Raw genomic sequence first — 14086 nt, 5'->3', positions numbered from 1 at the left:
TTAGAGCAGATACTGTACAAACGTCTTAAACTGTTCTTACTCAGAAACTCTGGAATCTCACCAATCAAACCTGATGGATCTAATTATGGAAATGATCTGAGATCTCTAATTTTCCTCTAAAACAGTTAACGAGACATCTAAACAAACTTACCATCATCAGCGTCCTACAGACTACACAACACGACACCTCCTCTGTCTATGGCTAACTCTACCTCCCTCTGCATCTGTCTGTCTCTCTCATACTCTTTATCTCCCGTTTGGTCATGTGATCACATCTGCAGTAGCCACAGTTTCCTGTTCTTCTCATTGAGTTTGTTGAAAGCTGGCCTTTCTTCATGCTCTGAGCACTGCGTAGGGGGCGAGCGTTGCAGGTTCAGTCACAGGTAGTGATGCCTGACGACTGATGATTAGAGAGCATGTCGACAGGGACTTTCCCTGTCATTAGTGAACTGTTAAAATGAGTAATGTGTGTTTCTGTCTGTGTGCATGCTTCGTTTTGGGTTTAAAGGGATAGTTCGTCCAAAAAGAAAAATCATGAACTATGTTAATAAAAAAATTTATACAAAATGTAACCAAATTATAAAATAATATATAAAAAATATATAAATATATACACATATTCTTTTGCACTTTTTACTTATATTACTTAATATTACACATATTAAAATTGTATTTCATTATTATTTGTATTATAATAAGATAATACGTATTTTAGATATAATTATGTTTTAAATCATATTTTACATACCTTCCTAAAATAATGTCCTAAGTAATTTTTTGACAAAGACATTTTTTTTTTTGCCTAAATTATCTCATTATATTTGGTTCAGTTTTTTGTGTTTTTTGAAAAACCTGAAAAAAATGACTTTTTAGGGAAAATGACCTATTTTAGGAAGGTGATGATATAATTAAATTATTTATAATGAAAATGTATTTATATTATTTATACATTATTTTATGCTAATTGAATTCTAATTCAATTATTAGAATTGTATTATACTTTAATATGTAAAATCCAATTTTATTATATCATTCAAATAAAAAATATTAATATATTTCTCTATTTTATTAATATAATATAAATATTTTTTTATTATATAAACATAAAATAATAACAATAATTATATCATCATAAAATATTTTTTAAGCAAAGCAAAATATAGGTAGTTATTCACTGATAATTTTCCCCTCTGCTGCAGCTGTCACCTCGTTCTCCATTCCACATATTCGAACTAGCGTGTTGCGTCAGGCTATGACACATGAGAATCAATGCCAACTGACGTCAAACCTGTATCTGAATCGTAATTACAAAAATGTGATTTTAGGGCTTTGCCAATCAGGAAGATTATCAATAAATAGTGATTTTATTTTCTAATATGTATGAGTCATAATGACTACATATCCAGTATGATTCATTTATGGTGCTTTAATAGTGTCCTTTTTAGAGCTTGACAGCATTGGACATTATAACAACATTTTTCCTGTTGTGTTTCATGGAAAAAATAACAGAATACAACTTTGGAACGGCACGAGGGTGAACAAATAATGATGGAATTGGTATTTTTGTGTGAACTAAACACTCAAATAATAAGTAATCAGTAAATAATCAATACATAAAAAGCACACACACAGGCACACACACACACACACACACACACACACACACACACACACGGTTGGGGCTGGTATCTCTTGCAGTATTTGATAAGCTGTTGGTTTTGTGTATGTGTTGATGTTTGATGATGTGAGTCAATTTGCAATGTTTGCTTGTGTGTAATCACCATTGAAGCTTTGCGTTTCCGAGCGGGTCGACCGACTCTTCGTGTCGGTGTGTCCATCACACTCTCTTCCTGTGTGACCTCACACACTTCCTGTTCCGTCTCTGGACTCTGAAATGAGCAAACACACACACATCAGGATTACAACAAAACAAACACTCTTTCTCTCCCTTTCTTTGTTTCTCTTTCCCTAATATCTGTAAACTAACACAACTGTATCAGTATCAAGTCTATACTAGAAGTAAACATTCTCTCTCTTTCTGTTTCAATCCATACCAAGTAGATTTTAACATTTTCTGAAAATAATGTAAGTGGTGATTGCCCACGTAAAAGTCACCAACACGATTCAAGGGCGTTCTGGGTGGTTGACAGGGCACTGCTATATGGTTGCTAGGGTGTTCCGGGTGGTTGCTAGGTTGTTGCTAACTGGCAATAGTCAAAAAGTCCATCCCCAAGATATTCGGTTTTGGGTCGGTTCCCTTCTTCAGTGTAAATCCACACACACACACACACACACACACACACACACACACACACACACGATCCATCTGAACTCTCTCTCTGGAATCCAGAGGGATGTCGAAGACATCAGTTACTATGGTGAATATGCTGCTTAGCAACTGTCTCCAGGAGGTCATGATGCTGCTCAGCTGAATAAACCATGAGGTAATTTCCCTGGCAACAATCCTGGCAGCCATGTGTCCACTGAGGTTTTATACCCACTGGTCTTATCACACACACACACACACACACACACCCCATTGTTATTTACTCTCATGTCGTTTCAAACGTTGAAAGACTGGGCTGGCTGCTATATTCCTATAATAGAGAACAAAAGCATTCAAGCTTCAAAAAGGGTCCAAACACACCATAAAAGTAGTCCATAGAATACGTTCACACAGTCAGTGTTTGGGATTGACAACTGTATTCACTTACAGGTGTGAGTCTTGAAATGTCCTGCTCATACAACAGCTAACAGTAGCAGTTAGAATACTGTCTGTATGAACGAACAAGCGACGTCAAACCATATTCCAACAGCTGTGGCCATAGTGACAGTGACTAAAAGATGGCGAGGTCCATAACACTGGCATATTTTATCACAATTGCTGCCACGTTATTAAATAAATGAGTTCAATCGAGGTGCGAGTTCATCCATAAAAAAAATCATAATTAACTGACAGCGGCTTTAAATGCTTTTTAACCACGTGAAGAGCGCTGCTTTTGTGTCGCGCGGCTATCGCTCGTGACCAGCTGGTGGATCTTCAGATGACACGCAGCTTAATTCCCCATCTCCGTGAATTAACAAAACCCTACATAAAACACACGAGACACAAACATGTACGGTGCAGCGTGGCTCTCACTGTACACAACATAACCAACAACTAGTTGTCCAGTATGGTTCTGTTCACACAGTGCGGGCTTGCCGATAATGCGGTTATGAGATCTGAAAATTTGCGGGTGTCTGTTCGGTTATAGAATGTGGTTGTCACAACCGTAAATAACCGTCCTGTGTGTGAACGCAACTGTATTAAGCACTCAAAACAGGTCTGATATCTGTATTATGCTGCTGTGTGAACGTGGACCATATGACACAATATTCCATGTCTTCCAAAGCCATACGATTGCTTTGTGAGAAAAACAGACACTATTCACTGAATATCATGCCATCCTCACTAGCTCTCTTCGGCACATTCATGAGAGAAGTAGTGATGTCAGATTAGTGACAAATCATTCTTTTGAGTCTGATGTTCTCAATGAATCAGTTGATTCGTTTTACAAAACTGAAATTTTTGTAAGGTCCAGCCGGTCTGCTCTAGTTCTCAAGTTCACCATGGCTTGCGCAAATGTTTTAATCTATACAATCTCTACACAGAGTGAAATCTAGCTGATAAATATGTATTTCGCATCATGGCATAACAAGAAATATAATTATATAATTATATTCACCAAAGAAAATTCCATGACTTTAAACTTTTTTGTCATCTCTGTTCATTTCCAGGCCTAGTTTTCCACGACTACGGGAATCCTAATAAAAGCCCTTGTTCACACTTATACATTTTCATTTAAAAAAGCGTACAGTTCATTATGTTTACACTTCTCATCAACACTGGAACAGTGTTTTCCGCCACCAAAAACTGAGATTTTTGAAAACATTCTCCACAACCGCATATTTTAGAAAATTATGATGTTAGCAAAGCAAAAAAAGACATTAGTTTAGACATGGCCATAGAATATTATTTGCCAGCATATTATAAAATCAGTATAAGTGTGGAGCTAATATATAAAATATTGGAGGTACACCATTATATTGGTTTTACCGATTAATCAGTGCCGATGGCTGCTTTTTGCAACTATCTATTATCTGCAAATATCTATGCCAATAGTTGCCGATCATTTCAAAGCAATTATTATTATTATTCCTCTGTAGCAGGTGCTTGAAGATTCAACAGTTAGACCGTATTGGTTTCACAGTATAACAGCAGCATTTAGAGGTGAAATGATGTAAGAAATTGCTTACGTTCCACATTTGCAAGATGCATTGGATAAAAGCTAAATGACTAAATAAAAATAAATATTAAATAAAAACAATCATGTGGGGATTTTCTGAATGTAAATCTTTCATTGTTGACAATATTCATCACTTTAATGCATATTTTGTTATATTGATCATATAATCAAGGGTTCTAAATTGAAGCGAGGGAACGCAAAGAAAAATGCAACTAACGAAAGACTTTCTATATAAAAATCTAAAATTCTATAAATCGTTTAATCTGTTATCAGCCTTGTCCACCAACTTGGTTATCGGTATCGGCAAAATCCACTATCGGTCGACCTCTATATAATATGACACTATATAACTTTGTAGTACACTGTCAACTTGGTAAAATTAACAATGGTATGATTTAGTAAATTCTTTTCTTCCTTTGCAATAGTATAGAAAAAAGGTTTTGCATCACAGGTTTGTGGGTTAGTTGTAAGAGTAGTAAACACATGACTCAGAACACTAAACGTCAAAACAGTGGCGTTTTGTAATTGTATAGTAGAACATTACATCAGAGCATCAGACAGAGACTGTTTTTGTCTTGTTTTGTCACCTCGAGACTAGTTCTGTCATCAGCAGGTTATTTTGAGCCACTGCTATTGCCAAGCAACCAGACAGGGGCCGAGATCAAGAGGAAGTTCCCTGGTGAAACGAATCTGTTGGGTCCAACAGCTCTCTCTCTCTCTCTCTTTCGGAGTTCTTCCATCCATACTCTACCCTCCATCTAGACTACTATACACAGCTGAAATGACTAAAAATCCCTCCACACACTTTCCTAAAGACTCAAAAGCTGGACTATAATACACTGACAATTTTCAGTAATGTTTCAATGATGACTCAAAGTCTGAATTAAAAGAATTTTCCGGGTTCAATACAAGTTAAGCTCATTCGACAGCATTTCTGGCATAATATTGATTATCACAAAAATGTATTTTGACTCGCCCATCCTTTTCTGTGCTCCAGTGATGCACTTAAAATGGAACTGAATGGGGACAATTTTGGAACGTTTAAATACTCACTGTTTCAAAAGTCACAAGACATAATAATGTGTGTTAACATGATATTTAGTGCGATAAAATCACTTGCTAACCTCTTCTATGTAAAGTTATAGCCAATTGTACAACTTTGTTACCATGAAGATGTAGTCAACAAACCCTAAAACCCTAAAATGACTGTAAAAATGATCATTTAAACAACTATACAGCTGAAATAATACACACGTTTTAACAGAAGAATTCATCTAAGTGCTTTTATAAAATTATAAGCTTCACATTTTCCTTTAAACCCTCCAAAAATTGGCCGCATTCACTTCCATTGAAAGTGCCTCACTGTAAACCCCCTCACAAAAATCGAGAGTTCATGGCAAATTTGCCGAAAATTCTATATACTGATAATTTTCACATGCAAATGAGCTTTTCACACTAAATTTGTGTCAAATTTGCAGCTAGTTTAGACGTTTAGTAAGAGCCAGATTTTTGCTTTATTTTTTAAAAGAAAAGGATGGAAAAGTCCAAATTAATTTTTGCATTATGCCACAAATGCTGTCGACTGACCTTAACTTGTTTTGAACCCGGAATATTCCTTTAAATCCAAAGTCATCCCGCATCAGCCCTTGTTCGTCTGTGCAGCCATGAAAGCCTAATCTTAATCCAACTGAGACTCAGGCCACACATTCTGAGACAATCATTAGTGGTGTTTGCTAAGACAACATCACTATTACTATTGCTCAACTTCAATGTGTTAAACGAGAGCAAATGTTGTTAATGGGTCTCGATTTTCTCTGAACACTGCCATAAATACTATATCAAGCAATAAACAACTACAGAGAGGTTCACAGGGGCCGTTAGAATGAGCAACACAATAAAACAACCACAATCAACAGCCCTGTTCATGATCGATTACTAAAACTCTAGTAACTGATTTACCTGTTTAACAGACCAGAGTAATGCAAAGTAACTGAAGACCAATAAAAGCAGAACAGTTAACCAGTTCATTCCCCTAAACAAACCATGACGAAACGCTTCAGTAAACATTAACAGAGAACAAAAATAGTTAATAGCTTAAAAGATAATCTTTTGTGTTTTTGGTCTCACTTTTGTCTTGATTTGAATTAAACCTGGACATCTTCCTGCAAAACAATGCAAATCTTCTATTTGACATGAACGTCTACACATATTAAACAGCACAGCAGATTATAGATTGTATTCTGGATTTCTAATGTGAACAGCCATTAAACTGAAAATGATACCTTGAATTAATAGAGCATTCCCACACACACACACACACACTCGCAGAAGAAACCTCAATGACACTGCAGTGGTACTCCTGAGATTTCTGAGGTCAGTGGGACAGTAAAATCTCACTAGCGCTCTGCTGATTTTCCAAGGTTAATGTTCATTAGTGCTTTTAATGAGTTCCTCTGATCATTCATGTGGTTAGTGGTTTATTTCAAAGAGGGGCCATTTCAGTTAAGGAGATCCAGGGGTGCTGTTTTGGTGCCTCACAAGGGACTTTACAGACTAAAGCAACTAAACTGACACTGCTTTACAGCAACTAAAATTATACTAATAGTTAACCTTACACATTTAATATAGATTTAAGACATGAATGCCATATGTTAGATAACATATCACTGATTCAACTTCATGCACTTGCAAAGACAGCTTCGTTGACTATAATAATCTTTAGCTCTCTCACGATAATCGGATAAGACGTAGCGCATAGCCCTGTGCTAATGGGAGTGTTTATGTTGCTTTTCACCAAGTAGACGAAGTATTCACCTTTTTCCTAAATGCCAATTTTCATTTTCTCTAACATCTTCAAATGAAATTCTAATGGATAATATGATGCTTGGCATATTAAATCGCCCAACAACAACAACAAAAAAAATCCCTGATAGCACACATGCATCACTCAGATGTCTATTTGATGTGTTTTTTCGTTGTAACCCTAACCCTCATCTGCAATAAGACATACTGTACGTAAGTCTGTCTCGGATGGCAATAAGACATTCAGCAGATGTCTTTAAGATGTTTATGATTCAGAATATTTGTAAATCTGATCTTTTTAAGATGTTTAACAGATGTTAATTAGATTTTGATGCTCTCCAGAAGAAAATATCTAAAACAGACATCTTGGATGTAAGTGAGCTACATGGGCTTTAAGACATTTCCTCTCGGATGTCAATAAGACATTCAGCAGATGTCTTTGAAATATTTATGATTTTGAATATTTGTAAATCCGATTGTTTTAAGACATTTAGCAGATGTTAATTAGATGGTGATGCGTTCCAGATGATACGCTCTTAGGCTTCTATCGGGAAGACACGCGGGCGGGCTTGAGTGAATTTTAATATGCCATTTATTTGATAAATGTAAAACGGAAAGCAATGTCTCTCTCTTTGGCGTAGGCCCCGTCTGGCGGTCCGAGGGAGTTGTACCCGGTACCGTCATGTCCTGCCGGAGATAGGAGGCAGGGGCGAGGAGCCTACCCCCGTGCGGACAGGGCTCAACTGGTGGTGGAGGTTGCCGTGTTAGCACACTGAAACAGCAATGTGAGCAGACTTATAAAGCAATGGCTTACATGCGATTGGCTAGGAATTACCCAGCTAATGATGTGATGATGTACAGCTGCTAGTCTTCCCGCTAGAACTATGCTGCGCTTCCATATCTCTGAGATGTATGTGTGCTAACTGGGCTGGCTCCGTAGCACTGACACCTTACAGAGTATTTTGACAGTGTCTCACCTGAGTGAGTTGATGACATGAAGCGATGGCCCGAGGTTAGTTACATTGAAATCACTAGGAATATTGCAGGTTCAAAACAAGTTGACAGCATTTGTGGCATAATGTTGATGACCAAAAATAAATAACTTAGACTCTTCCCTCTTTTTCTTTAAAAAAGCTACATTTTAGATTACAGAGTGGCACATACAATGGTAGTGAATGGGGACAATTTTTAAAAGGTTCAAAAAGAAGCTTTTTCATTTTATAAAATCACTTATGTACATTTTTCTGCTAAAACTCATATATTATTTGAGCTGTAACGTTGTTTAAATCTTTGTTTTTATGGTTGTTGTATGGTTTGTGGCATTATGTCATCATGGCAACAAAGACTATAACTCCCTTAGATCACACACACACACAAAAACACTTTTCTACATCCGTCATATTGGGATTTCCAATTCAGCATTTACAGGAATACTCACACCAGCCCATCTGGCACCAACAATCATCCATGCGATTATCTAATCAGCCAATCATGTGGCAGCAGTGCATAAAATCATAAATCTATGGGTTCATTTTCACATCAACCACCAATGATTTGGACTGTGGCATGATTGTTGCTGATCTCCTGGGATTTTCACACACACACAACAGTCTCTAGAATTTACTCCAAATGGTGCCAAAACCAAAAAACATCCAGTGAGCGTCAGTTCTGCAGATGGAAATATCTTGTTGATGAGAGAGGTCAATGGAGAATGGCCAGACTGGTTCGAACTGACAAAGTCTACAGTAACTCAGATAACCACTCTGTACAATTGTGGAGTGATATATATCATGTCAGAATAGTTGTATTGTAGATGAGCAAACAACGTAAAAACACATTTTCCTGATGTAAACCCACATATCAAATAGACGTCTGGGTGATGTATGCATGCTTTCAGAGTAATTAACGTCTGCTAAACATCTTAAAAAGATCCGATTTGCAAATAAAAATTCTCAAAGACATCTGCTAAAGGTCTTCTTGGCCTACGAGAGGAAACATCTTATAGACGTACTGCAGATGATCTAACAACGTATAAACAAGTCTTCCAGATGTAAACACACACATCAAATAGACGTCTGGGTGATGTAAGTGTCCTATCACGGTGAATTGTCACTCTTACCATTTCTTTCGCCGCAGCGTCACAGTCCAGATCGAGAGGCATGATTAAATAAAAACACACTAAAGGCTTGACTGATGCATTTAAAATCAACACAAATGAAAAAGACATTAAAATGTTGAGGGACTTGTGTGGCGATGAAACTGATCCTCCTTCAGACCATCAAATCCTTCTTCTCCCTGTGGAACCAAACAAAACAATTCATTAGTTTATAGACTTTCTTCTTCTGAAAACCGACACATCTCACATCAGCAGCACGTTTGGAAAGTAGCTATAATGTTTCTCCTAATTATTTAATGTGTCTAATTAAACAAATATAGAAATAACGTCTCATGATATCAGTGAAAAGGACATGATTTGTGTCCAGCAGTGCAAAAACAGCAGTCAGTTTGAGGTTTAATGTGGAAGTCTGTAACAAGGTGGCCGTCTGAATCTCTGCCAGTTTCTCTTTCTGCGCTTTCACGCGGACACATCACGAGACGCGTTAACTCTGTGACGCTTCAACTTCTTGAGGTATCATCCTGGGATGCTTTTAAAACAGTATTGAAGGAGTTCCCTTCTATGTTGGGCACTTATTCGCTGCTTTTCTTAATTATTTGGTCCAAGTCATCCATTTCAAAAAGTTTTATTTTTTTATAACATTTTCGTTTTGTAATGAAATAAATTAATATGTTGGCACAATTATATTTTTGCCTACAAATCTAATTTCAAACATTTAAGCATATGCCTTGCTTTTTGAAAAAGCACTCCAAAGTGAATGCCGTTTTCACGTTGTAGTGTGGACTGTGAAAACGTACGTATATATCTGAAAATTATGATGTATTTGTTGTCATGTGATGCAGTCATGTGATCTAACCAACCAAAACAATCAAGATGGTGGCCCATGTTATAGCAGCGCTGTTGTACTTGATACTCACTATGATAGTGTTGTTGTTACATAAATAAATATTGCTTTGTACAACCATCACATTGTATTCCTTCAAAGCGAAGGGAAGCTTACTTGGAATTGGTGTCCTGTGACGGAACACGAGGACAATTGCGTTTCAGACCGTACATGCAACAGGGATTTTCCGCATGCGCAGTAACATGATTGATGCGCTTTCATACCTTTTAGTGTGGACAAGCAACTTTTGGAAAACGCCTGAAACGCTAGTATGGACGGAGAGCGTTTTGAAATGAAAACGCCATTTCAAATGTATCCGGATTAATGTAGACATACCCTGAGATGTTTTGGCTCTTTTAATCTGGAAAGCATCACAATTAGCATCTGCTAAACATCTTAAAAAAATCAGATTTACTAAAGACTCATGTATTCAGCCAGGCATACACCTAATTTATCCATCAACTCACAATTAGACTGCTTTAGTTAGGAACCAGAAACATTGATCATAATCTATAACTCTGCAATAAATGGATTGGCATCTACGCTAATATTAAATTTGTTTCCATGTCTCAACCTCAGGATTCATATCCAGCACTGTTCCTGCTTGGTGTCGGACTCCACCGCTATGTGTCACCGAGTGATGATGACTAAATGCAGCCGGTGCCAGCCAGACATCACTTCAGTCTATTACAATGGACTTCAGAGGATGAACTGATGCCAACTCCAACCATAAGACATCGGATACTTCATATGCCACTGCCTGAACCTTGGATTAATATAGACCACACCTCACTGAAATGGCAGACAGTTGAACTGCGATTCACCTCACTGATCTCTGCCTGCATCACCTTGGTCTAATGATGGACAACACTCTTATAATGGAATACATAGACAATCAATGAACTGCCAATAAAAGCCTTCATCAGTCAATTAACAAAGGACAATGCATCTATGTGAACTGCTGCAGTTAATCCAGGATGGATTTCAAAGACATTAGTCATTAATCTTACAGTTCATACAAAATCTTTGTTTAAACACTGACACTTAACACTTACTTTGTTTACAACTTTGCACACAAATAACTCATATTGGCATTATATTCATGCTATTTAGCGAAAGGGTAACTGGCCCCCAGAGAGAGCCTGGTTTCTCCCAAGGTTATTCTCCATTAACCAACAAGCTTGCTCACTGGGGTTCTAAATGCAATTATTATATAATTATTTAATTATCTATTTTAATACACAATTTGCAATCATATTCATTCAAACTACACAATGATAACTAAGACTTTATAGATATTACAATTTCATTTTCTGTTAATGCATGATTTTTTGTAAAGCTGCTTTGAAACGATGTGTTTTGTGAAAAGCGCTATACAAATAAAAATGACTTGACAACAATCTAAATCATAAACGTCTCAGCTGAATGTCTTATTGACATCTGAGACATTCTTATTGAAAAACGTCTTATTGACGTATTGTGGATGAGCAAACAACAACAAAAAATTGTCATCCAAATGTAAACACACACATCAAATATAGTTCAACACAGAAGTTTACATGCACTTAGGTTGAAGTCATTAAAACTCATTTTTGAACAGCTCCATAGATTTCATATTAGCAAACTATAGTTTTGGCAAGTCATTTAGGACATCTACTTTGTGCATGACATGAGTCATTTTTCCAACAATTGTTTACAGACAGGTTGTTTCACTTTTAATTGATTATATCACAATTCCAGTGGGTCAGATGTCTACAGTCACAAAGTTAACTGTGCCTTTAAGCAGCTTGGAAAATTCCAGACAATTATGTCAATAATTTAGACAATTCGCAAATTAGCTTCTGATAGTTTAATTGGCTAATTGGAGTCATTTGGAGGTGTACGTGTGGATGTATTTTAAGGCCTACCTTCAAACTCAGTGCCTCTTTGCTTGATATCATGGGAAAATCAAAATAAATCATCAAAGAAAAAACAATTGTGAACCTCCACAAGTGAACCTCCACTGCTAAGGAAGGAGACGCATTCTGTCTCCTAGAGATGAACGTAGTTTGGTGCCTAAAGTCCAAATCAATCCCAGAGCAAGAGCAAAGGACCTTGTGAATATGCTGGAGGAAGCAGGTAGACAAGTATCTATATCTATATCTCATTATGTAAAATGAGTCCTTTATCAACATAACCTGAAAGGCTGCTCAGCAAGGAAGAAGCCACTGATCCAAAACCGCCATAAAAAAGCCAGACTACAGTTTGTAAGAGCACATGGGGACAAAGATCTTACTTTTTTTTAGACATTTCCTCTGGTCTGATGAAACAAAAATCTAACTTTTTGGCCATAATGACCATCGTAATGTTTGGAGGATAAAGGGTGAGGCTTGCAAGCTGAAGGACACCATCCCAACTGTGAAGCATGGGGGTGGCAGCATCATGTTGTGGGGATGCTTTGCTGCAGGAGGGACTGGTGCACTCTACAAAATAGATGGCATCATAAGGAAAGAAAATTATGTGGATATTATTGAAGCAACATCTCAAGACATCAACCATGAATTTAAAGCTCATCGCAAAAGGGTCTTCCAAATGGACAATGACCCCAAGCATACCTCCAAAGTTGTGGAAAAATGGCTTAATGACAACAAAGTTGAGGTATTGGAGTGGCCATCACAAAGCCCTGACCTCAATCCGATAGAAATTTTGTGGACAGAATTGAAAAAGCATGTGCGAGCAAGGAGACTTACAAACCTGACTCAGTTACACCAGTTCTGTCTGGAGGAATGGGCCAAAATTCCAGCAACTTATTGTAAGAAGCTTGTGGAAGGCTTCCCAAAACATTTGACCCAAGTTAAACAATTTAAAGGCAATGCTACCAAATACTAACAAAGGCTCACCAGCGCCTCTTCTTCCTGAAGACGGCTGAGGAAGTTTGGAATGAACCAACACATCCTCACACGGTTCTACACCAGCACTGTAGAGAGCATCCTGACTGGCTGCATCACCGCCTGGTATGGCAATAGCACCGCGCACAACTGCAAAGCCCTGCAAAGGGTGGTGCGAACTGCCAGGAACATCATCGGAGGTGAGCTTCCCTCCCTCCAGGACATATACACTAGGCGGTGTGTGAAAAAAGCTCGGAGGATCATCAGAGACTCCAGTCACCCGAGTCATGGGCTGTTCTCACTGCTACCATCAGGCAGGCGGTATCGCAGCATCAGGACCCGCACCAGCCGACTACATGATAGCTTTTTCCCCCAAGAAATCAGACTGTTGAACACTTGATCTCTCAGGATCAATAATTAGCACTGCACTTTATTCAACTGTAATCTCACACTGGACTGTCAACATATTCTCCTCAATATACTACTTCATATATATATATATATATATATATATATATATATATATATATATATATATTTCATATACTCCTTACTTATTGTATTGCATATTGTGTATTCTATATTGTATTCTATATTGTGTGTATTGTATATAATTATTGTGTTGTGTAAGTATGTGTACATTTGATTTGTAAATTGTGTTGTGTAAGTATGTTGTTTATTGTAATTGGTATATGTCTCGTCACTGTCATGACTGCTATGTTGCTCGGAACTGCACACAAGAATTTCACCTACTGTTGCACTTGTGTACATGGTAGTGTGACAATAAAGTGATTTGATTTGATTTGATTTGTAATTAAACTTCTGACCCACTGGGAATGTGATGAAATAATCAAAAGCTGAAATAAATCATTCTCTCTTCTATTATTCTGACATTTCACATTCTTAAAATTAAGTAGTGATCCTAACTGACCTCAGACAGGGAATGTTTTCAACGATTAAATGTTAGTATAATTAGGTAAAACATTTTCAAGTACAACAAGATGTCTATTTGATGTGTGTTTACATCTGGAAGACGTTTTTTTTTTTAATCTTATAGACATATCTACAATATGTCTATAAGACTTATGTCAATAATAATATCTTGGATGTCAATAAGACATTCAGCAGATGT

The 14086-nt window shown here is 37.2% G+C and overlaps 1 protein-coding gene across 5 annotated transcripts in view; it reads right to left on the bottom strand.

The window, feature by feature from the left end:
* LOC127623821 (DNA (cytosine-5)-methyltransferase 3A-like) overlaps positions 1-14086 on the bottom strand; it is a 65792-nt gene that overhangs the window by 39661 nt on the left and 12045 nt on the right. For 4 of the 5 annotated variants that reach the window (XM_052098361.1, XM_052098360.1, XM_052098362.1 and 1 more), the window contains exons 2-3: positions 9208-9383; positions 1782-1889 (exon numbers count right to left, since the gene is read on the bottom strand). In XM_052098361.1, coding sequence (XP_051954321.1) covers positions 1782-1889; positions 9208-9315 — 216 coding nt within the window. In that variant the 5' untranslated portion in view covers positions 9316-9383. Of the gene's footprint in view, positions 1-151; positions 190-1781; positions 1890-9207; positions 9384-14086 lie in introns of those variants that run through there. The other variant, XM_052098363.1, reaches the window with a different exon arrangement.

Source organism: Xyrauchen texanus, chromosome 30 (genome assembly GCF_025860055.1).
Source record: "Xyrauchen texanus isolate HMW12.3.18 chromosome 30, RBS_HiC_50CHRs, whole genome shotgun sequence".
In the NCBI taxonomy this organism is placed as follows: domain Eukaryota; kingdom Metazoa; phylum Chordata; class Actinopteri; order Cypriniformes; family Catostomidae; genus Xyrauchen; species Xyrauchen texanus.
The sequence above is the reverse complement of the archived record's forward strand: the minus strand, read 5'-3'. Positions and strand labels throughout refer to the sequence as shown.